The sequence below is a fragment of the Pelodiscus sinensis genome, chromosome 7 (genome assembly GCF_049634645.1).
Source record: "Pelodiscus sinensis isolate JC-2024 chromosome 7, ASM4963464v1, whole genome shotgun sequence".
In the NCBI taxonomy this organism is placed as follows: Eukaryota; Metazoa; Chordata; order Testudines; family Trionychidae; genus Pelodiscus; species Pelodiscus sinensis.
This window is the reverse complement of record NC_134717.1, coordinates 60,786,736-60,811,194: the sequence shown is the minus strand read 5'-3', so window position 1 is coordinate 60,811,194 and position 24,459 is coordinate 60,786,736. Positions and strand designations below refer to the sequence as shown.

The 24,459-nt window shown below is 44.7% G+C and overlaps 1 protein-coding gene across 2 annotated transcripts in view; it reads left to right on the top strand.

The window, feature by feature from the left end:
• The first annotated feature begins 1,524 nt into the window (after window positions 1-1,524).
• BARD1 (BRCA1 associated RING domain 1) overlaps window positions 1,525-24,459 on the top strand; it is a 159,353-nt gene continuing 136,418 nt past the window's right edge. For both annotated transcript variants that reach the window (XM_075933952.1, XM_075933951.1), the window contains exons 1-4: window positions 1,525-1,716; window positions 3,727-3,783; window positions 10,602-10,747; window positions 19,356-20,356. In XM_075933952.1, coding sequence (XP_075790067.1) covers window positions 1,568-1,716; window positions 3,727-3,783; window positions 10,602-10,747; window positions 19,356-20,356 — 1,353 coding nt within the window. In that variant the 5' untranslated portion in view covers window positions 1,525-1,567. The remainder of the gene's footprint in view (window positions 1,717-3,726; window positions 3,784-10,601; window positions 10,748-19,355; window positions 20,357-24,459) is intronic.

Sequence of the window (24,459 nt, the reverse complement as noted above, 5' to 3'; positions counted from 1 at the left end):
GATGAACTGTAGCTCAGCAGTTTCTCTGTGAAGCCTGTTCTTGAAGTTTTTTTGTTGCAGGATGGCTATCTTTAAATCTGCTACTGTGTGTCCAGGGAGATTGAAGTGTTCTCCTACAGGTTTTTGTATATTCCCATTCCTGATATCTGATTTATGTCTGTTTAGTCTTTTAGGTAGGGACTGTCCAGTTTGGCCAATGTATATAGCAGAGGGGCATTGCTGGGATGGAAGCTAGAGGCATGAAGGTGAAGATCATGTAGGTGTTTGTCTGGTTTAAAAGTAGCCATACTGCAACAAAAAAACTTCAAGAACAGACCTCAAAGAGAAATTGCTGAGCTACAGTTAATCTGCAAATTCGACACCATCTGTTTAGGATTAAACAAAGACTGCGAATGGCTAGCCAACTACAAAAGCAGTCTCTCCTCTCTAGGGCTATGTTTACACTGGCTCTACGGCTGTTCTTGCGCAAGAGCCTGCAGAACGTCCACACGACCTGCCCGCTTTTGCTGAAGAAGATTTACAGTAAAGCGAGGGAAGAGAGGGCTTCTTGCTACACTCTTTTCTATCAAGTGTAAGCTCTCTTGTGCAAGAGCTTTTTCACAAGAAGGCAATGTGTACACATGGCAGGGGTTTCTTGGGTAAGAAAGCCCTATGGCTAAAATGGCCATTTGAGATTTCTTGCACAAGAGAGCATCCACACTGCCATGGATGCTCTTGTGCAAAAGTACATGGCAGTGTGGACGTGTTCTTGCACAAGATCTTCTTGCACAAGAACCTGCCAGTGTAGACATAGCCTTGGGTGTTCACACCTCTGCATCAGCTGCTAGAAGTGGGCCTCATCCTCCCTGACTGAATTGACCTTGTTATCTCCAGGTAAAACTCAGAATCTGATAGCATATGGGGTGGGGGTTAGGGGTTGGCAGATGCCTGTTACATGGCTCCTGCACAGGTTCAATGTGCAGCTGACAGGCGGGGCAAGCTTTTCACTTTGACTCCACAGGCTGCAGCAGCCACAAAGCAGGGAGACGAAGAGGTGGATGGGCGGACATGAAGACCCAGTGGTGCCCCAGATTTTGGGGGCTGGGTGAAGGGGGATGTCTGGGCCCTGCCCCAGTGTATGGGAGTGGAGGGAGGAGTCTGGGCCCTGCCCACCATGACGAGTGGGAGGAGCTATAGTCTTGGCCCCGCCCCCAGGGATTAAGACTGGGCGTGGCTGGTGAATTGGCCCCGCCCCATGGCGGGTGGGAGGGGCTGGAGTCATGGCTCCACCCCCTGGGGAAGAACAGTGGGAGGGGGTGTCTCGATCACGCCCCCGACATGGGAGAGGGGCGTGGCTGGAGTCCCCGGGGATGAGGGATGGGAGGGGCGGGAGTCTTAGTCCCGCCCCCCGCGGGAAAGTGCCGCTTTGGGAGCTCTGCCCCGCCCTTTCCCAGGCCTGGCGGCAACGGCTCTGGGGCGGGGCTTCGCGCGCTCCGCCGCTCGTGCGCGCGCGCGCCCGCTGCCCCGCCCCTTCCCGCATGCGCAGTGCGCCCGGCGGGAGGCGGTTGGTTTGAGCGGCGGCGGGAAGATGTGGGCCGCGCTGCGGGCTCGCTCCGGCAACCGGCCGGCGGGGGGGGCCGGCCCCGCGCCCCTCGGCATGGAGCTGCCGGCCGGCGGCTGGCACCGCACCCGGGCCGCTCTGCGGCAGCTGGAGGGGCGGCTGCTCTGCTCTCGCTGGTAACCGCTGGCAACACCCCCCCGCCGGGACCTTCCTCCCCCCCCCCCCGCCTGGAGACACCGACCCCCCCGCGCCTGGACCTTCCTCCCCCCCCGCCTGGAGACACCGACCCTCCCCCCCCCGCCGGGACCTTCCTCCCCCCCCGCCTGGAGACACCGACCCTCCCCCCCCGCCGGGACGTTCCTCCCCCCCCGCCTGGAGACACCGACCCTCCCCCCCCGCCGGGACCTTCCTCCCCCCCCGCCTGGAGACACCGACCCTCCCCCCCCGCCGGGACCTTCCTCCCCCCCCCCGCCTGGAGACACCGACCCCCCCCCCCGCCTGGACCTTCCTGCCCCTCCCCCCGCCTGGAGACACCGACCCTCCCCCCCCCCGCCTGGAGACACCGACCCTCCCCCCCCGCCGGGACCTTCCTGCCCCCCCCGCCTGGAGACACCGACCCTCCCCCCCCCCCCGCCTGGACCTTCCTGCCCCCCCGCCGGGCGGGAGACACCGACCCTCCCCCCCCGCCTGGACCTTCCTGCCCCCCCCCCCCCCGCCTGGAGACACCGACCCTCCCCCCCCGCCTGGACCTTCCTGCCCCCCCCCCCCCCGCCTGGAGACACCGACCCTCCCCCCCGCCTGGACCTTCCTGCCCCCCCCCCCCCGCCTGGAGACACCGACCCTCCCCCCCCGCCTGGACCTTCCTGCCCCCCCCTCCGCCTGGAGACACCGACCCTCCCCCCCGCCTGGACCTTCCTGCCCCCCCCTCCGCCTGGAGACACCGACCCTCCCCCCCGCCGGGACCTTCCGACCCCCCCCCCGCCGGGAGACACTGACCTTCCCGACCCCCGCCCGGCGGGAGGGACCGACCCATATGGGGGGGGGGGGCAGAGATCGGCTCGCTGCACGCGGCTGGGGGGGCTGTTCCGCACAAGCTGTCCCTCCCCGAGTCCTGCTCATTGCCCCCTTCCCCGCCATTGGCAGGGCGGCTCCCTCCCGTCCCCCAACCGGGCTGGCTCTGCCCTGCAGTGACCCCGACCAGACCTCTTCAGCGCGCTGAAACTGCCCCCTCTGCTGGGGGTGGGGGGGCTCGGGTCGGGCATCGCTTGTTTCCAATGCCAGTGCCCCCCGGGATCGTAGCCCTGTCCTGGTGCCGGGCTGACCCATACGTGTAGAGCAGCTGTTCCCAACCTCCCACTTCCGGCCCCCCCCTCCTGCCGGGACCCATTTTGACAATTCAGGAAGACTTGGTGACCCAAGGCAATTCAAAAACCGGGGGAGGAGAAGGGGCACGGTCATGGGGGAGACACTTGGTGACCTGTTTGAAGTGTAATGGCGACCCATATTTGGGTCCTGACCCATAGGTTGGAGAAAACTGATATAGCTGGAGTCTCGCGAGTCTTTGCGGGCACAACCCGCTTCCTCAGGGGAGCGGAGACTCTCTTCCAAAGGGAGCTGATGCCCATTTTCTACTTCTCTTGGAAAGCTGCTCGAAAAATGGCCTTGGATTTCCCAGCCCTCTGCCCCTGTGCCAGTGGGCTGTAGGGTACCTCTCTGGAGGGGTGAACAGTGAGCCGTGCACATGGAGGGACGCAGATCTGGATTTACTTGTTTTGGAAAATAGTTGGTGCCAGCTTGCTTGTGCTGCTGGCTGGATGGCGCCTGAGGAAGCTGATTGTCAGTAAATGCGTCTACATTGGAGCCAGAACCATGGCAGCTGTTAGTGGTCTCAAGCCGCTGTTGCTACTAGGGTTCTACCAAGATTTCCCTTATTGTGGAAGGAGAGAGTTCATCAGCGAACCATGCTAGCTGTTCTGTACGGTACTCTGTTTATTCAGTAGCCTGATTTGTAGAACTGTTCTCAAATAGAATATCTCCAAGTCCTCAGGAAAACCATGCTAGAGGCTTATTAGCCATCATGTTTAAACTACAGGCAGAAGTACAGGTGCCTTCAAACTAATTGGTTCTTTGGTGTTCTAGGAGTTGGACTTTTTTAATAATTAATGCTTCTCTTCTTTTCTGAATAGCATTAAGATCCTCAAGGAACCTGTGTCCTTAGGAAAATGTGAGCATGTCTTCTGTCTGTAAGTACTTTATTTGCTTTATATATAATAACTGTAAAGAACAGGTCCCTAGTCCTGCAAACAGTTAGGTGTAGGGCCCTAACAATTTCATGTCTGAAAAATGTCACAGATCATGAAATCAGCTTCCTCTCCTTCCCTCCCCCATGAAATCTGATCTCCTCAGCTGGCAGGAGTTGCTATTCCAGCTGTGGTGGGACAGGAGTTGTCCTTCCCCTGCATCATTGCTTTTGATGGGCAGATCGGACCCACATCCAGAGGCAGTGCAGGAATGGGGATGGTACACCCTAAACCTCCTCTCACTCTTTGCTGCAGTCACAGCAGCCTAGGCTCAGGGCTTCTGTTCCTCTCCCCCATTCCAGCTGAGCTTGGGGCAGCCCAGGCCCAGAGTTGCTCCCCCCACTAATGCCCTAGCTGGGGCAGCCTGGGTGCAGGGCTCTCTGCTACTTTGCATCTCCAGCTGTGACTTGGGGCAATCCAGACACTGGGCTTCTTCCCCTGTGGAACTTGCCAGGGCTTGGGTGACCCCCTAGGAGTTTCTGCCCTGGGACTTGTTCCAGGGCTGGTGCATCCATTTTTCCTGGAGGGGCCCCTCCCTTTATCTGTTGTTGGCAAAACTAGCAGCTAGGAATCCCTGGCTGAGGTACTCACAACAGCGTGGGGGGAAATCCTCCTTTTCACCTCCAGAAACCTCCTCTATCTGCAGGATTTTAGAAAGGTGCTAATCTCCTACAACAGCTTAGCAACACTTCCTTCTTCCTCCCCTCTCATGATCCCATTTTGGGTCAGTACCTTCACAGTTATAACATTGTGATCTGCTATCATGAAATTGACCAATTTTTGAAACCTTCTGGCTGTGAAACTGACTGGAATGAATGGTGAATTTGGTAGGGTTCTAGATGTGCAAAATACCCTTAACTTTACATATCTGAGCAGTTCATTTGACATCAATGAGACTGTTCTACTTACTGGTTCTAGAACTGGTTTGGAGACAGATCAAAAGAAAAAGCTGAACAGTTTTTAAAAAGAATAGTATTTGAAATTCGTGCTCTCATTCTTATAGTCTGGCCTAGGCGGGATAGGAAAGGGCTTGGGGAACAATACAACAGGGAAACCTTACATGTGTAAATATTAAAATAACCTAAAATTAAAGGAACCATTCACTCTGCCTGCTTAGATCTGCACAAGAAATCACAAATCTTGTAATTAAGGCCTTAGTTCCCCAGCAGTCTGCCCATGTAGAGCCCCTTTTGGCTTTAGAAGGCGTCTAGGTGGAAGCAGAGGTATGTCTGCATGGAGATTTTAGCATTGTCTGTCTATTTAGATTTTTCGTTCACAGATTATTGAGCTATTCTCTGAACTGTAGGGCTAAAATGATCTTTATTTGAATTGTATTGCTAAGAATATCAAGGGGATCCTTTCAGCTACAGGAATTAGTCTAGAAAGATTCAACCATTTGCCTACACTGTTATACCCTCATCAGAGAGAACAAGGTACATATTAGACAGGCAGAAGCATTCATAGGTTTTATTGGTGTACCAAAAACAAACACAAGGTTTCACGTATCCAGAGCAGCAGGTTGGTTGTTATTCAGGGAAGGGAGGGGAACTCTTTCTATTTTCACTGTGTAGAAATTCCCAGGGAGCATGCTGGTTCAGTTAGAGGTAGGAAGATATGCAAAGTAGCTTCACAATTTACTTAATGCCAGTTGTGAGACAATTTGCATTTCACCTCAGACACTGTGCCCATGAAGGTTATGTTATCAATGTAATCTCCTCATGTGGAGTTCTCCGTTTCAGTGTACTAGGAAGATGTCCTACACCGCCAATTTGTTCTACTTAATTTATCCTCTCTGCACGTAGGTAGATCATACATCATTTGAAAGCTAATTATGTGTATTTTATGATGTGGATCTGTCGTGGTGCTGTTACCATAGAAATGGGGATAAACAATGACGCCAACAACCCATTTAAATCAGGGGAGTTGAAAAATGAGTAATTGTGTAGCCTTGTAACCGCTGAAAGTCTCAACGGTTACATGGGTATACGCACTTGCAGCGCAGGGTACATGCCAGGAGCTGGCTTTTAAGCCGGCTGCCAGCGTGCACTAGCTCTGGCCCGTTGGCCTTGCCATTGGGGAACTGGCTGCCGCCACACACTGCTGCCTCAGATACAGAGACGACCGCGCGGGGTAGCAGTTGGCTCCCTAGAAATAAGAACGGCTATACTGGGTCAGACCAAAGGTCCATCCAGCCCAGAACCCTGTCTGTCAACAGTGACTAATGCCAGATGTCTCTGAGGGAGTGAACTGAACAGGTAATGATCAAGCAATCTCTCTCCTGCCATCCATCTCCACCCTCTGACAAACAGAAGCTAGGGACACCATTCCTTACCTATCCCGGCTAATAGGTATTAGTGGACTTAACCTCCATGAATGTATCTAGTTCTCTTTTAAACCCTGTTATAGTCCTAGCCATCACAACCTCCTCAGGCTAGGAGTTCCACAGATTAACTATGTGCTGTGTGAAGAACTTCCTTTTATTTGTTTTAAACCTGCTGCCCATTTGCTTCATTTGGCGGCTCCCTAGTTCTTATATTATGGGAACAAGTAAATAACTTTTGCTTATTCACGTTCTCTACACCACTCATGATTTTATAGCCCTCTGTCATATCCCCCCTTAGTCTCCTCTTTTCCAAGCTGAAAAGTCCTAGTCTCTTTAATCTCTCCTCATATGGGACCCATTCCAAACCCCTATATGAGGCAGGAGCCTGCATATAACCGTGACCAGTAACTGGTGAGCTCAGGCTTATCAGTTAACCGTTGAAACGGTTCTACTTCTACACCCCTAGTTTAAATATTTACATTCATTTCTGTTGGTTTAAAGATTCAGGATTGAATATCTGTGAACTCACAGCATCATAACAGTGATCCCAACGTCAAAAAAATCTGATAATAAATTTGCACAGATATCATTAAAGTATAATCGTGCTGATGACATTTCTGGTCACTTTTGTTATTTTGTTCATCATTATTATCTTGGTCAATGTGGGAGTTGCCACAGTCTTTCTTGCCTTGACACGTACATAGTTCTGCGTAGGGGAGATTGTTCTGACTGCAGATACAGTTGATTGTGCAGTGACCCATACTGTTACAGACACCAATAAGGTCTTCTGGAAGCTTAGATGCCACTGGACTCTTGAAGAAAAGGGGAAATAGTTCATTATCCACTTTTTTCAATCTATCTTGCAATGGTGATCCAGTGTCTGATTTACCTCTGTTGCATAGATGTCCAGATCTTGCTTTGCCAAGAGGCCACTTTGACATGCTCATCAAAACTGTCCTCACATGGCAAAAGTATGGCCAGTGACTCATCCTTTTTGATTGCTAGATGGAGGTGCAAGCGCTTCAGATCTTCGTGAGTCTCTCTTTCTTTCTTGCTCTGGTCATACAGCACTGCTACCTAGTAGCTGTAGCATATGCTGTTACAGTAGTATGAGACTCTTTAATAATACGTTGTAAGGACTCAGTATCTTCAGACTCAACCCCCTTTTGAGTGTTTGCTACTATTTCCCTGATATATGCTGGAACTGCAAGAGTACCTCCTTGGTGAATGCTGTTTAACAAGTGAATAAAGTTTCAGGGCACTCAGATCCTCAGACGCTAGTGTCATGCCTTATAGAGCACAGTTGAATTTCTTACCAGCCAGCATTTGATCTGCAGTACAAAGCTGCATACACAACAGGCTTGAGCAACTACTCTGCAATTTTATAGCCCTGTGAGCCTAAGTCAGCTGATGTAGGTCAGCCGTGTCTGTGCAGCAGATGTTTTATCGCAGCCATACCCTTATGGGGCTTGAGGGGGAAATGGTAGCCAGAGGCATTTTCTGATTCTTTAGGGCTAGTAAGTTAACGGACAGCAATTATACACTAAATAGAGCTTCAGGCAATATTTTTTAAATCTGTTGCAAAGGTCTCTAAGGCTACGTCTAGATTGCATTGCTTTTTCAGGATACCTCCGGTATCCTGGAAAAGCAACGCTGCATCTAAGGAACGTGTCTGTTTTTTCTGAAAATTTTTCGAAAAAGTGGACGCTCTTTTGCCATCCGTGTAAATCTCGTTCTGTGAGGAATAAGGGATGGCTCGAAAGAGCATTTCCTTTCGCAAACTGGCGCCATGTAGACGCGCCAAATATCAAAAAAGCCTCTTTCGAAAGTAAATCAGAAAGAGATGCAATTTGCGTACACATTGCGTCTCTTTTTCCGATTTAACAGTGCAGTCTAGACATAGCCTAAGGGGCCTACTTTCACTGCTGTGTCTGTTCCTCTGGTAGATATGGGCTAGGACTTCTGTGGAACCTCTCACTGTTTCACAAGCTCTATTGAAATCCTTTTTCCGTGTTCCTTTTATACCATCTTATCACATAGAATTTGATGCTCTGCAAAATAATCCTCTGATTTAGGCTTGGTCAAGAGACGTTACTATGTAGGATATATCAATTAACACTAACAGTTTTGACAAGTACTATCTAATGATCTATTTTTACTAGTGCTAGAAATCTTTAGATGAATTAAATGACTCTCAGACATCTAAAATGTAGTAATTTAGTTTCGGGCTCTGTAGTTTAGAGAACAAATCTGAGATACTCAGACATTATCGAAGTAAGATCTTTTTTTTAAAGAAAAGCTTTCACAACATCAAAGATGCTGTAATCTGTGGGGAGGTCAGGAGGAACAACAAACAGGCACTGTAGCTTTTGACAAAAGCTGCTTTTTTCTCCAGGTCTAGAAAGCAAATAGTTTGTATTATCAATATAATCCAAACAACTGTATCGTGGTTGCTTATTTGTTTGGTGGTGAACTAGTTTATTGTTTGTTTGTACCTTTTGATCATCATTCCTTTGGTGGTTTAATCCTGCATAATGGATATTTATTTCATTGAACTTTAAATGGTGGATTAACTAGTCAAATGTAGTTTTTCCAGACAAGCATGCAAGAGGTCAGGTCAAATTTGCAGTAGTCAGACACGAGATTATTCTAGTCCACCATCAAATAAACAAGTATTCATATTCTGAAAGGAGTGGGGTATGGACGGATGACTATGATGTGTAAATATAAATGTGTGAAAACAAGTGGCCTGCAATAACTGGGTCATGTGTTGGAGTGTTTTTTATGGGCTGTGGTGTTTTATTGATGGAAATCAATCCCTATAATATGATCTGATCCAAATTAATTTCAGTAAGTTAACTACAGCGAATGGAAGCTATGCATCAAGGAAGTGGAATATATGTGGGACTGTACAGATACAGATTGACAGCCCCTGAACTGTTTGGAACCTAAATAAATATATAAGTTAAGATGCACAGCTGAAGAAAGATCCTCACTTGTGACAAGCGATAATAGTTGGAGGCAAAGAGAGATGAACATCTTTACTTCCAAAATACTCAGCACCTGGCAGCACCTGCTAAGAACAGTATCAGCTGGGTAATGAGCTGTTTTAAAAATGTGGCCATAAGTGTCTTGCCTAAAGTCATATAAAGAGCTTATCTGAACCAAAAATTGAACTTAAATCTCCTTTGTATCAATCCCATGTCTTAACTGCAAGACTACTTGTCCTCTCAACAATGTAAATGTCATGTGGGAAGAGTTTGAAATATCTCCCTCCTTTTGAGAAAATCTCCCTCTTAGAAATTAACAGTGCAGCACATGTTAGTGTAGTGGTTTTAGGAGATGTCCAGATGTTTAAGAACATTTCATAGCCCCTCAATGTTGGCCTAACTGCTTCCATTGAAGGTGTACTTGGAGACTTGATATGAATATGCTTATGCCTATCTCATACAGCTGGAAGGGATCTTGAGAGGTCATGCAGTCCAGTCCCCTGCCCTCATGGCAGGACCAAGTACCATCCTGGACAGATTTGCCCCAGATCCCTAAATGGCTCCCTCAAGGATTGAACTCACAACCCTGGGTTTAGCAGGCCAATGCTCAAACTACTGAGTTATCCCTCCCCCTGAGTACTAGCTAGGGGGAGCTTATGAGAATCCCACATGATCACTTGTGTGGTGGACCCTAAAGTCTTTTTGCTATAATAATCACAGGAGTAGAAGGTTTCTTTAAATATAATTATATGGAAGGAGGAGGAAAAGTTGTACTGGGAGGCTGCAACTTTGGGTTGAAATGACCTTTACTAACCAAACTTGTTTCTCCTTATGCTATTCAGAGGTAAACGTTCTGAAAAAAAAAAGCTAAAATAACTCTGACACCCATGGATTCCCGGGGGACTTCTTACTGAGAAACGTTGAGAGGGTGTAACAACAGTATCAAGATAGTTTTAACAACAGACGGGTGAAAGTGATAGATTACTATAGATTGAATTTTCTATCTAACTTGTAAAAAGGAATGTTGTTGGAAAACAGTACTATGTAGTTGAGGGGACAAGAGAACCTAGAGTTAAGCAACTCAAAGACATAATTCCCTGTTAACAGAGACAATGAGTAGAAGTAGACGACTGGAATGTTTTCAATTTTGATCTACATGGGCGGGTAAGATTTAAAAGTTTATATTGAACATTTTTGATGACACAGCTTCCTGATATGACTTTTGGACTTGGCGTGTTTAATTCTGACCTGTAGTTGGCCAAATATTAGATTTTTCTCTTCTGCAGTGGTAAATGAATTGCAGGAAGTTCTTGTACTTTTTGCATTGTTTGCTTTTTGGTTTTAAAATAACAGGTCTTGCCTATCAACTGCTAACAGGTGCATGCTGCTGTGGATGTGCCAGCTTACCTGTGTTGAATGACTTGTGTTTATACACGCTTGATTTTCAGATCTTGCGTGGGTGACTGTATTGGTGCAGAATGTCCAGTGTGTCACACTCCAGCCTGGGTCCAAGATGTGCAAATCAACAGGCAGCTAGACAACATGATCCAGCTGTGCAGCAAACTGAGACATTTCCTGGGCAAGGACTCCTCAGGTAAGACAAGAACTCAGTCGTCCCGTATTGTGCTCCCTGTTCACATTAGCGTCAATTTCAGATGCTTTTAAAGGATAAGAAAAGTATCTTTTCAAGATACTGAAAGTTTATATCCAATTGTATTTGGAAAATCTACATTTGAACAGAACGCTTGCTGGGTTTATCTCCTTCAGATCGACCTAAAGCCCCATTAAAGAAAGAGGAAAAAGTCTAGAATTGTATTAGTCCACAATTAGTATCTGTCTAAATCTAAATTTAGCAAATGTATGCAACATTCCCAGGTCACATGACACCCGTGAATTCCAAGTAGGAAAGTGGTGAACATTGTCATGGCTTATACTCTGCATTTTTGAGTGAGTGTAAAGTTAAGGCACAATTCTTCAGTGAGACGTAAATATGGTGATCTCATTGCTGGAACAGGTTTCTTTTCACCGACTACCCTCTCATGGTTGCTGCCTTTTATGGAATTTGCTATTAGGTTGTTATGCATGTGAAATCTTTTACTTTCTGCTTTATGATGAGGAGGGAGACAAGTCTCAATTCTCTTGGATTGTCAGAATCCAGACTGACATAAGCATATCTCTTCTCTCTTCTCTGTTGTGGAAATCTGTCATTTCTGACAATTGTGGAAGTGACTGTGCTATGAAACTACAGAGTTGCTGATTGGGGATTTCTCGTGGATTGTTTTCTTACCAAACTTTTGGGTGATTGACAAAGAAGAGAAGAGTGAGACAGGGATTGTAGGCGAGCCTCTTGAGTAGTTATCACATTTGAGAAAACACTCATTTTACTGTCAGATACAGATCAGGTACTTTTTTCCTCATTGCTTATTTCCAGTATTCATTTAAATAGAAGATTTCCTTTATCAACCTGATTCTGTCAAATGGTTCACATCACAATCACTGCCATGGTAGTTCTTTTTTTTTTTTTTTTTTTTTTTTACATGAAAACACTGAATTATGATATCACTGAAGCAGTGAGGTTAAAGGGCATGTCTGATAGTAAATAAAGAGTTTGTCTCTTATAGCTGAAATCTCTGGGAAATCAAAAGCCACGAGTGAGAGAAAAAGTGGATAACAGTTTAATAGATTTTAGGGAAAATATTTTAAGTGTGGTGAAGCTCTTTAAGAGTATAATGAGAAGGGAGGGCTTTTGAGGTGACTGGCTTCAGGCTTTTCTATACAGTGTTGAAGAATAATAGTCAAAGCTGAGAAGCAACATTTTATGGTTATCAAATGAACTTTAATGGTACTCCAAATGTCAACGTGAATGGAGAAAATCATGCATGAGGTTATTTTGGTTTAAGGTGACGTTTCCCTCTATGGTGGCTTTAATTGCAAGAACAATGGAATGGAATAAAATGTATTTTAGAATAAGGTTCATGCAGTGCATTGGAAATCCGAAACAGGTGAAATATTTTCTTGAAATTATTTGATGCATTCAGCCTTGAGAAACTTGAGCTTTATTTTGTCTAATTTGATTTTTTTTTTATTACTGCAGTATTTTTATAAGCAAGTTTTCAGTACTACTGTAGCCAGAGTGCGCTAAATTATAACGTGATATGGTGATTGGCTCTGGCAATCCATGGAGCAGCCTCTGTCCGCGGCTCCTCTTGTGGATCTGCTCCCAGCCTGCCACCCCGCGCGTGGGGTTGAGAGCACACAGGCTTCTGGCTCCGCCTTGGGGACCATCAAAGTCGTGTAACTGCTAAAATTGATGCGGTTTTATGACTAGTCAGTTAGGGTATGTCTACACTATCACCCTAGTTCGAACTAGGGTGGTAATGTAGTCAACCGGAGTTGCAAATGAAGCCCGGGATTTGAATTTCCCGTGCTTCATTTGCATGTTGCCGGGCGCCGCCATTTTTAAATGTCCGCTAGTTTGGACTCCGTGCCCGTGGCTACACGCGGCACGAACTAGGTAGTTCGGACAAGGCTTCCTATTCCGAACTACCTGTACTCCTCGTGGCGGCGCCCGGCAACATGCAAATGAAGCCGGGAAATTCAAATCCCGGGCTTCATTTGCAACTCCGGTTGACTACATTACCACCCTAGTTCGAACTAGGGTGGTAGTGTAGACATACCCTTAGGGTGTGCTTAGACTACATTCCTCTTTTGACAGAGGGATGTAAATTAGGCACTTTGAAATTGCAAATGAAGCCGGGATTTGAATTTCCCGTGCTTCATTTGCATAATCGCGTCATGGTGTGCTTTCGAAAAAGTGCTCTTTCGAAAATAAAGCCGCGGTCTAGACTCAGTTCTTTCGAAAAGGGAAGGCTTTTTCGGAAGATCTTATAAACCTCAAAAAATGAGTTCTAGTCTGAACTGGTTATTTTGGGTTTTTTCCAAAATATTTTGGTGCACCTGTTAAGTTTGAGGGTATGCTTGGAAGGTCCCTATACCATTAAAGGTTATCTTATTGTTTTCTATCTTGGTCAGGACTGGGGAATCTTTTGGGTTGGGGGCTGTGGGGGGCCAGGGCTGGAGCACCAGCATGGGCCCCCCCAATGCTGGGGGAGGCCTGAAGCCTTAAGGGCCAGATCCTGGTAACCAAGGGGCCACATCCAGCTCGCAGGCCTTAGGTTCCCCACCCCTGATCTAGGTGAAAGGTCCCAGACATATGTATGCTTATTTTTCCTTAGCTGAGCATACAAGATGTGGCCCATAGGTGCCTTGCGTTACAGCCAAACTACCTTTATAAACCTTTTGTAACCTATTATAATAATCATGTCATCGAACCATAAGTAAATTAGAAATCTATAAGAAAATATATCTATAGACAAGCAAGCAGATAAGCCGTATAGGCTACAGCCAGGTCATAAGCCGGGTCTCTGGTTGCAACTTCCTCTCTGACCCTGCAATCCCTCCTATGTATCTCATCCAGGTGAGAATCCTCTCCTGCATCCAAACCACCTACCAGGCCACTCCCCTCCGGAACGCCAATCCTCTGCCCGGCACTCTCGCCTGTATCCAACTTGTGTCCCACATCCCGTGTCACACCCCAATGGCCCCCTCCCTCAAGGGGTTCCTCTGGGGAGGCAGGTCAGCGTTGTATATTGCTTACGCTGTTGCAAGCATTTCAGGGCATTTTGGGAAGGGTCAAAGGTATGAGTGTGGAATGAATGAAGGATTCCTTTGCAGGTCATGCGAGGCCAAGTGGGGGGAGGGGGGAGACAAAGAAAGCAGAGAATGGGTTAACTCCACTCCTGCTAGGCCCAAAGATAAGACACTGGCTCTAGCCAGTTGAAGGCCACAGCACACATTTGACTCTGGCTGTCGGCCAAGAAAGGGGGTGGCTGGGAATCCACCGACCACCCATAAGAGAGACAGATTCAACAGAACAAATCTGCAGAGCCAGCCCATAACAAGCAAGAAAAGCGAAGGCCAGCACGGAGGAAAGCAAAGAGAACAACAGTGTCTAGCTGGTGTATTTTGGGAAAGTCAAGGAGACCACAGAAAGCCAGTTTGGTTGTCACAAAAAGCACCAGAATCCGAGGTCGCGGAATGGAACACCCCAAAGGAGCCCAGGCCTTAAAACCCTCCTGAGAGCTGGAGCAATTCGGAGAGATCACAGCGGACCCTGGACGACCTGTGCGCACAGGACCGAACTCCTGTCCACCCTTCCCCTTCTGTTGTTACACCCAGGCCTGGCCAGCCTCAGGGGGGGGGTGGGTGTGTGTGTGTGTGTGTGTGTGTGTGTGAGAGAGAGAGAGAATGAAAGTGGATTAGGGCTTTGGGCACTAACGCTTTCTTCCTTCCCCTGAGTGACGTGGGAAGCACCCATCGCTCTCCGCTGTTGTTTTATTATTTTATCAATAAAGCTTTAAAATGTAGACACTTGGTGTGTTCCGTCATCTCCTCCCTTAACAATCCTGTGGCTTCAGCCTGATCATTTGACACCTCGGGCAGTTTGGTAACAAAAATCTGTCACACCCGCATCCCTCTATTAATATCAGAAAAGTGCAGCCCTTGATCATTGAACAAATTCTAGGAGTGGGGTGTCCCCATCAAAAATTGCCTACCCCGGTATAGTAGACAAGAAAACAAAGTAATCAGATCTCTACAGACTTCTGCTGCCTTTAAGTACAAGTGGCTGCAGAGCCATCCTTACTGATGCACAAACTCTGCAGCTGCTAGGGCATCATGAAATTTGGGGCAAGTTGCCCCAAATTTCCTAGCAGCTACATGCTGCGTATTGGCTCCCGTGGCTACCACATTCCCCAGCCCATGGACCAGCTCTCTCTTCTGCTGCCCATCTCTCTCCCGCTTGTGGGCTATGCCCAGTTGCTGCTCGCCAGCCGTCAGTGAACAGTGTGAGTGAACCGTTCTGGGGTGCAAGCCCTGGGCTGTGCTAGGAGTGCTCTGACTGGTTGGTAATATGGAGATGAAAGTGGAGAACTTTGATCTGTTGGATTTGTGTTCCGCGCGCTCTCTCAAACCAAGTGCCTTCTCTTTAGCGACCTCTTTCAATACCCCAGATATGGAGAACAAATTACCATTGTAAAGATCTAAATTTTAAAGACTGTGATCTACACATCTTAAAAGAAAAAATAGTTAATATTAGAATTGTGTTAAAAGAAACAGCCTGCAGGTGGCAATACAGTTATGACATGTGTTAATGGAATGGTTTAATTTTTAATTCATATGTAATTAAATTCAGAATTAGAATGCCTTGAGAATTTATCTTGTTTAAGCCAGCACTGAATCTATGATGCTGCTCATTAAGCAGATATTGAAGATTTCACAAAATCCTTCCTTACAAGGAATTGTGACTTATTAAGGACTTGATTATACCCAAATAGGACACAAAAAAGGAACATATAATGGAAAATCAACTGCTGGGCCTGCCGTCTCTTTTCTATCTGCGTATCAAAGCATGCTGTATGCCTAGTAGCATTGCACCTTCACTGTGTTCTTGTCTTGATGTTTTCTAGATTTGTACAGGTACTGAAGTCTCTGTGTATCACGAAGAATTAATTTTTGAAGATGTCTCCTAGAACTGTGGAAACCTTTCACTGCTAACATCTTCACCCTAAGTACTGTGTGTGTTGCTGCAGATGCTTATTATCATAAGACTCTCGGTATGCTTCTTCCTCTCCCTAAATACAAAAGTCCTCTTCTGCACTGGGAAGGAAGAGAGAATTGCGCCTCTGAATTAATGATTCTGCCAGCCGCCAGACTCGCAAGCCTTTTTTGTTTCACCATATTTGATAATTCCCTTTCCAAGTGAACCTTATTACCTGCATTTTCTAGAAAGTATATAATTACTGCAATTAAGGTGGGTAATTAGGAAGAACTTGTCAAACCCTGGACATAATATATGGCATACTAGAGATGAAGAAGCCTGATTTACAGTAATATTTTTCAAAATTAGCTTCTAAATACTTCACCAGATTTTCAGTTAGTGTACTTTCAAGGGACGAGATTGTCATACATTTTCCTGACAATTTATAGATAATTGTATCTTATTCTTTACAACACAATCTACCTGAGACCAATAGTTAAATTGAAAGCTTTTCAAATTCTCCTTTTTTTTTTTTAATTTTATTTTTTTTAAAACAGACTTTACAGGTGTGAGTCAGATCCTGTTAAGCACATGTTGATGCTGGTGGGCAGTAAAAGAGATTAACTCTGATAAGCCTTTATAGATCACAATTTAGATTCTCCTATTTGGTGTGGAGGGGAAGCTATCGGATGCCTTCTATAACAGATTATATTGCATTTTGTGTATGGTGTGACATTTTTCATAATAGCTAAAGATGAGTGTTTGAATAGCTGGAATTTCTCCTATTTTTTTCCAGTGCTGAATACTTAACTTGCAAAATAATCATTCTTCAGTGAAGGCGCTAATGTTGCACAGATGGTACCAAAGCACTTCCCTTTGATTTTTAATAAGGGACTAGTTTGTCAAAGAGATTTCTCAACTTCTGTTCTGAAACCCATAATAGAGAATAATTTGAAAGACACACAATGTGCATCATTATATTCCTTTGATGCAGATTAATGATAGCTAAGACACATTTTCTAATTGCTTCTTTTTCCTCTACAGTTTATTATTGCATTACAGCAAAAACTTGAATATGCAACTCTTTAGCGACAAGTATTTCTCTACCTCATAATATTTTTGTCTAGTCTGAATCATTTAAAAATTCACGGAATTGATTTCTATTAAATGTCAGCATTAAGAAACTAGGTTTCATTATGTGAAAATAAACCAGACTTGGTGAATAGCAATGATTCTGTTAATTGATCATGTATATGAATATTATGGTTTGATAACCTATTTGTTAGAGAAAATTTGCTGGAACTATTATAGGCTAGTTTTAATACTGGTAGAGTGGGTTGTCTTTTTCCATGTTTGTAAATGCTTCAGGTAATCCAGCATTAGTAAGGTCTGCTGTGCTGATCTGTGTATCTCTCTTACATATATCATTTTCAGATTTTGGGCTGAGATTTATGCAAGTGGAATTAAGTATTTTTTAAACATTATACAACTTTCTTTCTTCATTTACATTAAAGTTAAAATTTTATTGACTTTTGTTTCCATCTCGGAAGAAGCATATGATTCCTTTGGATCAAAATCTTGCATTTTCTGAAGGAGAGTTAATTGAGTGTTTCTAGTGATCAGTGTAATGCCCTCTTTGTTTAAACGACGGTGAACTTTTTTTGTAGCTAATATACAACTCTTACAGCATAACATAGATCCGTGTGAATGTCTTTTTGCAGAGAGAATTGAAGGAGATCTATTGTCTTCCTCCCCTTCTGAACACAGGTTAATCTGGGATGGCATTACAGAAAGGAAGAATCTCAGAGGGGTAGCCATGATAGTTTGTAACTTTAAAAACAACAATTAGTCCTGTAACACCTTAGAGACTAACAAAAATATGTCTAGTGTCATGAGCTGTTGTGAGCAAAACCCACTTCTTCAGGTGAGCTGGAAGGTGGAGATGAGGAATTGGTGTGTTGGGCACGTCTCCCCTTTCTTGTAGAACTTAATCTGTAGACGCATCAGAGGAGGAGAGTTGACACTTGTCTTATTTGTCTCTTCTCCCCCCCCCCCCCCCCGTGCAAGTCCCTAAATAGATAGGAGACTGAGTGTTGCTGCATTTTTCCGGTAGTCAGGTGGAGAGATTCACAGATACTTCCAGTCAGTGGTTCTGAAAGATGAAGGTTCTGGAAAGGGTCCAGATAGGCAGGCTAAATTTCTATGGCTCTTCTTTGATATTGGTCTGTGGCTAATAGGTGTCTAGAAATCTGTGGGTATTCAAACTTTCTCATGTAGACCGCATCTTAATTGTCTTTGGAATGTTTCCCTTCCCTATTAAGTGTCATTGCAACATCCCCATTGCAACTGAAGCAATTGCTTATAAGAGAAACGCTAGGAAAGTGTTCCTTGATTTTTTTTCAGCTTTCTTTCAATGCAACTAAACTAAAAAATGAGGGGTCCCAGTACCATCTGACCAGCCAGCCCTTTGTTTACCATTAACAGTCCATAGATGAGTTTGAGAATCTATGTGATGCATTTTCCAGCACTGCTAATGCCAGAAGTGGTACATTTGAAGAATAACTTGCTGTTCAAATGTTTCATTGTATTATTATTGCTTTAGAATCTGTACTACTGAATGATAATGTATGTCGTTAGTGTCTCTAGGACTCGTGTAAAAAATAATCTGGCCTGACACAAATTCTTGTCCTCTAATCTGTCGAGATGAATGATAGTTACATCAAGGTAAATATTTTAGAATAGCTCTGCTAGTTGTGTAAACAGTGAAAACAAAATGAACGTAAATATTTGCATTTTGTCTTGTGTGATTGTGTGCAGTGGAGTGCTTCCTGTTTTAGATATTATTGTTAAAAACAAAATTGGATCTCAGAGCCTTATGCTGGTTATAAAGTTACAAGGTTTGTTTCAATTGTAACTCCCCTCCTTTTCCATCAAACTCTTTCCTTGAAGTAAGTGGAGAATCTGTAATGCTGTCGTTGACTACCATTATCCCTTAATACTGTAATTATTACTGGATACTAAAACGAGTGATCAGCTAACCTGAGGTTATATTGTTTTTGGAGTAAATCTCAGCCTAACAACACTTTTTTTTCTTTTAACTGAATTTCCACACGTGTGACTCTACTTAATTGGAGGGATAAATAGGGGAATGTAACCAAGCATAGGAAAGCATTCTGTCTTGAAATAGCATTTCTGAAGAGTATTCAGCATGTTTGTTTTGGCAGCTGTCTGCAATACTGCAGTGGTTTTCATCTGATCTGTGTCTGCCGTTTTTCATGTGAATTTTGTTAAAAGTGAAATTATCTTAAACTCCTTTCTTTTGGGGAGTGAGAAAGTGGCACGCCTGTCTGGTATCCATAAACCCGACTACTGCTTGAATTAGAAGAGAGTACTGCTACTAATATGAAATCTAGAATATATGGCGATGACAACTTTCCAGCCATAATGTTAATATACTGAAGTAGAAGTAATACACATATCTGTTTCATAAAGGCTTCTGTTTTTAGCATTCAAAATGTTGATTTACAGCTCTATTCGTAGAAGGTTAAAGGGCTGATCTTGACCTCAGAGCTCATTTTAAAAAAAAAAATCTCTCCCCCTCCAGATTCTGCAGATGACTTGTTCACATCAGTAGTTCCTGATCATGAATCAAGAAGCAAGAAGAGGCAGATAAAAATGTGGCTCAGCCCACGCAGCAGGAAGATCAGATGTGTCCTAAACAATAGTTCCTCTCAGAAGCAGAATCAACTGGTGATTGATGATAGTTCTCAACAGGGCCCATCGTCTACATATGACTTCTTTCCTTCTCCTCAAGAGAAATCTTCCAAGATGACCATGCCACCCCCTCACAGATCAAGGAAAAAGCGGAAGAAAAAAATTCTAGCAGACTTCAACCAAGTGTGGGGCATAGAGAAGACAAAGCAGCAAGAGGGCAGTGGAACTGAAGGGGAGACCCAAAATGCACCTAAAGGAAAGACTGTGACCTTTTGCAGCCAATCATTAGTTTTAGGCAGTCCAGAGCCAAAGCATATGGAGGAGACAATCGGGCAGGAGTTTGTAACAGAAATCAGCCATAAGAATGGAAGAGAGTCCCCCTTGGAAAGGGCTATGCAAGTAAAACCTGCAGAGGATATAGATAGTGTTAAGGTCACCTGTTCTGTACAAGTGAATGGTATTAATACAGAGAAATCTCTGCCATCAGAAAATGAAATTACTTCGTTAAAACGTGGAAGGCAGCAGCAGTCTACATCCTCCGCTTTAGCTCATTCTAAAAGACTTAGAAGAAGTGGTCAGAATGCTGATATGCACTCACTCAGCCAGGGTGGTGGCAGTCCTGAGGTAACTGAACCTGGAACTCCTGTTCATATCTCCCCTCGTGCACATAAACGTAATGGTGGCGCATTATCAAAGACAAGATGCTCTGCAGTTCAACAAATAAATAGCCCTTCACTTTCAAAAACTCCCTCTAGCCCATTCACTTCAAATACTCCCCATCAGATGGAAACGACACCCAGCCCTTCCCTTTTGAAGAAGTCTCCTGGTGGGAACACAGTTACCAAAAGGAATCACAGAGGAGAAACCGTGCTTCATGTTGCTTCCATCAAGGTAGGACAGCCTTATTCTTTTGGTTTGAGACAGTGGATCAGTGGTTACTCTAAGATAGTGCAAATGTTTTTCAGACTGTCACTTTAAAATTGCATCAGTAAATTCCATGTTGTGCTTTTTTGGGGTAAGGCCAATTTTTATGGTACTCTTTTTGTATAGATCACCAGATTTAATGAGAGAATGTCTTCATCCTCTTCCGTTCCCCCTTCAAAGAAGAAAAGAAAAAGCCTGTGGCAGTGCAACTCAGAGTTGGGAGTCAATGATCCGGGCCATGTCTTTGCTATATGGTGAAGATCGATGCTGTTGCAATCGATTTTCTAGAGTTTGATTTAGCAGGTCTAGCAAAGACCCACAAAATCGAACTCGGAGGGCGCCCCTGTCAGTGCCAGTATTCCTGCTCCTCGCAAGGAGTTTGGGAAGCTGAAGGGGAGCATTTGCTCCCGTTGGCCTCCCACTCTGGAGACCATGCAGAAACTCAAATTAAGGTATGTCCGTGCCAGCTATGTAATTAACATAGCTGGGGTTGTGTATCTTAATCTGACCTTCCAGGTAAGCATGGACAAGGCCCAAGTCTTGTGGTATGGGGCAAAGAATAGTAGTATAGATGTTCACACTCAGGCTCCGAGAGAATGTCTACACTGCAGTTAAATACCCATGCCAGTGTAGACATTCAGGATTGGGCTGGAGCCCAGGTTCTGGGACCCTTGCTGTGTTTCAGATCCTAGACTCCAGCCTGAGCCTAAATGTTCTCACCACAGCTCAACAATCCTATAGCCCAAATCAGCTGGCATGGGCCCGCCATCTGTACATAATTGCAGTGTAGGCATCCCCTTTGTCCCAACTCCTTCAATGTTTCACAGCCTTGGCGCCATGTGGTGATGTCCAATCCGCTATTCTGAACCCCGTAGTTGACCTAGTTCTGACAGTTGAGGGGGGTGGGTCTTTGTTTTGAGGTGTAGAAATACCCTGGGTTCTCCAAATGGATGTGAAAGCTGTGGTTTTGTGCATTCCAACATCAGCTAGGGTCGTCTTGCATGAGACTCTGAGAAAGTGCTGCACGGTTAGGTTTCGTTCTAAAGATATCGTATCTGCCAAAAAATTGAATGTGTGTCTGACATGGTCTTTGGATTTATTTTGGATATTTCAAGTCAACTCTGCTCGGTGGCCTTAACAAATAATCGGCTGCCTGTTCAATGAGCATATTGATACTATGCATATTGATTATTAACTGCAGCTGATGGTGTACAAGACTACATTGACACTGCTTTTGCCTCGCTTTTGAGACCTTGACTTCACAGCACTAATATGACTTTTGGTATCGCTTTTTAGATGGGCTGTCTCTGGTTTTCTTGAACAAAATTGCAAGCAAAAACACAGTCATAACTGTTTGCTAGGCAGGCATGGAAGGCTGTGTATCAGGAGTCTTCTCCTGTGTTGCTGTCTCTGGGAGGAGAAGCTAGGATTTGATGGTTAAGCAGGCAATTGAGAGTTAGGAATCCTGGATTCAAGTGGATTTTTTGAGAGTTGCTTTACATTTACATGGTTCTCATTCGTCTGTGGGGCAAAACAGTCAGTGAATCACGGTCAGCTTCTGCGGTGTCACAGTTCGTGCCCCTACATTTTTAAATGTTTTTTCCTCTGTCATTTCTGTGTGAGACTCTCACAAATAGGCAAAACTGTGTGTAGTCAGCTCACTGTTCACTCCTATGTAATCACTTGTCAAGCTCACTAAATAAACAAGGGGAGGGAGGGATATTTTTTCCTCATCTTTCTTTGGTTATAGTCATGAAAGGTGTTACGTCCAACTGTTTTATCTACTATTGTAAGTGGTGTGGTATCGTTTTAAGAGGGTGTTTTTTATTCCCTGTTGTATAGCGCCTCAAGTTTTCTCTGAGGGAGATCAGACGGACGAGTATCACATACGGGAAGCTTTGGAAACATTAACTGGGGTCATTTCAAAGAACTTGCGCTTTATGCAGTAGCACTTCCATATGTTTTATCCTAAATCAGACATAAAAATATACAACCTCCTCTGTGAAATGCCTTTACCTCTGGAATTGATATACCTGAAAAAAATCCTGACATTGATGCACAACATTTCTCTTTGTAGAGTCAAAGAATTTCCTTGATAAAAAACTGTTTTCTGCCTCTCATGGCATTCTAGCAGTTCTCACTTGCTGCTTATGAAACAATTCTTCCATTTGATTAAGTGGAAGTAGAACCTGTGGGGTTATGAGAACAAATACTCTGTTTGAAATCATTTCTACTTAATTAGTCATAGGGGAGAAAATTATATACTGTATAGGTAGTGACTTGAGAGCTCTAAGGATGGCCTGCTATTACCTCAGTTCACAAATTCAGCATACTCATCCTTTATTATTACAATGTTGCTTGCAACTACCCTTGTATATTTCCAGGGGGAGTTTTAAGAGATGCTGTCAGGATTGATTTGTCCTAAAATTGGGCCCAACTTGACCGCTTTTCCACATCTTCCCTTCAAGATTGCAGTATCTTCGATGTATTACTCTGCTTATTGTGCGATTCATGGTAAACCAAGAGAAGTCAGTAAGGTGCAGGTATCAAGGTACAGTTTTCTTGATGATTTTTGGTCAGTGAGCTGAACATGGAAATCAGGTGCTATTTGTCATTAGCATCGATACAATTTCCTCCGTTTTCTTTACTTGCATTAAAAAACACCCACAATTATTCATTATTGGTTTAATTAGATGGGTCTTCACTGTACCCCTAAAATAGAATGCATCTGCCTTGAAGTTCAGCAACTGATAAAAGGAGGATGATCTTGTGATTTAAGACATGGAACTGAATTCAGAAGATCTGGGTTCATTTCCCAGGTCTACCACAGATTTCTTGTGTGACTCTAAACTAGTCATTTCGGATATGTCTACCCTGCTGTTAGAATAATAGACTTGTAGGGCTGGAAGAGACCTCAGGAGGTCATGAAGTCCAGACCCCTGCTCAAAGCAGGACCAATCCCAATTAGATCAACCCATCCAGGGCTTTATCAAGCTGAGACTTAAACACCTCTAGGGATGGAGACTCCACTACTTCCCTAGGGAACCCATTCCAGTGTTTCACCACCCTCCTAGTGAAATAATTTTTACTAATGTCCAACCTAGACCTCTCCCACTGTAACTTGAGCCCATTTGCTCCTTGTTCTGCCATCTGTTGCTACTGAGAACAGCCTCTCTTTGGAACCTCCCTTCAGGAAGTTGAAAGCTGCTATCAAATCCCCCCTCACTCTTCTCTTCTGCAGACTAAACAAACCCAAATCCTTCAGCCTCTCCTCATAGGTCATGTGCTCTAGCCCCCTAATCATTTTGGTCGCCCTCCGCTGGACCCTCTCCAGTGTGTCCACATCCTTTCTATAATGGGGGGCCCAGAACTGTACATAGTATTCCAGATGTGGCCTCACCAGAGCCGAATTAAAGGGGAATAATCATTTCTCTAGATTTGCTGGCAATGCTCCTCCTAATGCAACCTAATATGCCATTAGCCTTCTTGGCTACAAGGGCACACTCACTGTTAGAAACTTACAGGTAGCCAATGCCAGTTGTATTGGGCATGGGCTAAGGGGCTGATTAATTTCAGTATTGACCATCAGGTTGGACTTGTAGCAATGGGACCTTCCCACTTTGCAGGGTCCTAAAGTCTATGCATCAGTCTGTTGAAACATCTGCCCTGCAGTTAGATAGCACAAGCCCTGTGCGTCTAATTCAGCTGGCCTGGGCCAGCCTAGTTTTTAACTGTGATATAAACACACCCTTTATCTCTCTCTTCTTCACTTCTTCTTTTGTAAAATGTGAATAATACTTATTCTTCCACACTTAAGTCTTATGTATTTAGATTGTAACATCTTCAGGGCAGGAACAATCGTATATTAGGTGTGTATACTGCCGCCAATGCAATGCTAAAATTACGAGCTAAGGGGTTTTCGGGTCTTGGTTGAAGGCAAGAGAGCACATGCAGTCTGGGTTTTCAGCAGTCAGTCTGTAAAGAGCCAGGTGGGTTGAATTATGCATCTCTGGCTTAGGACACAGCCTACTTTGTGTGTGTTGTTGCTGCTTGTGTTTTTATGGTTCTGA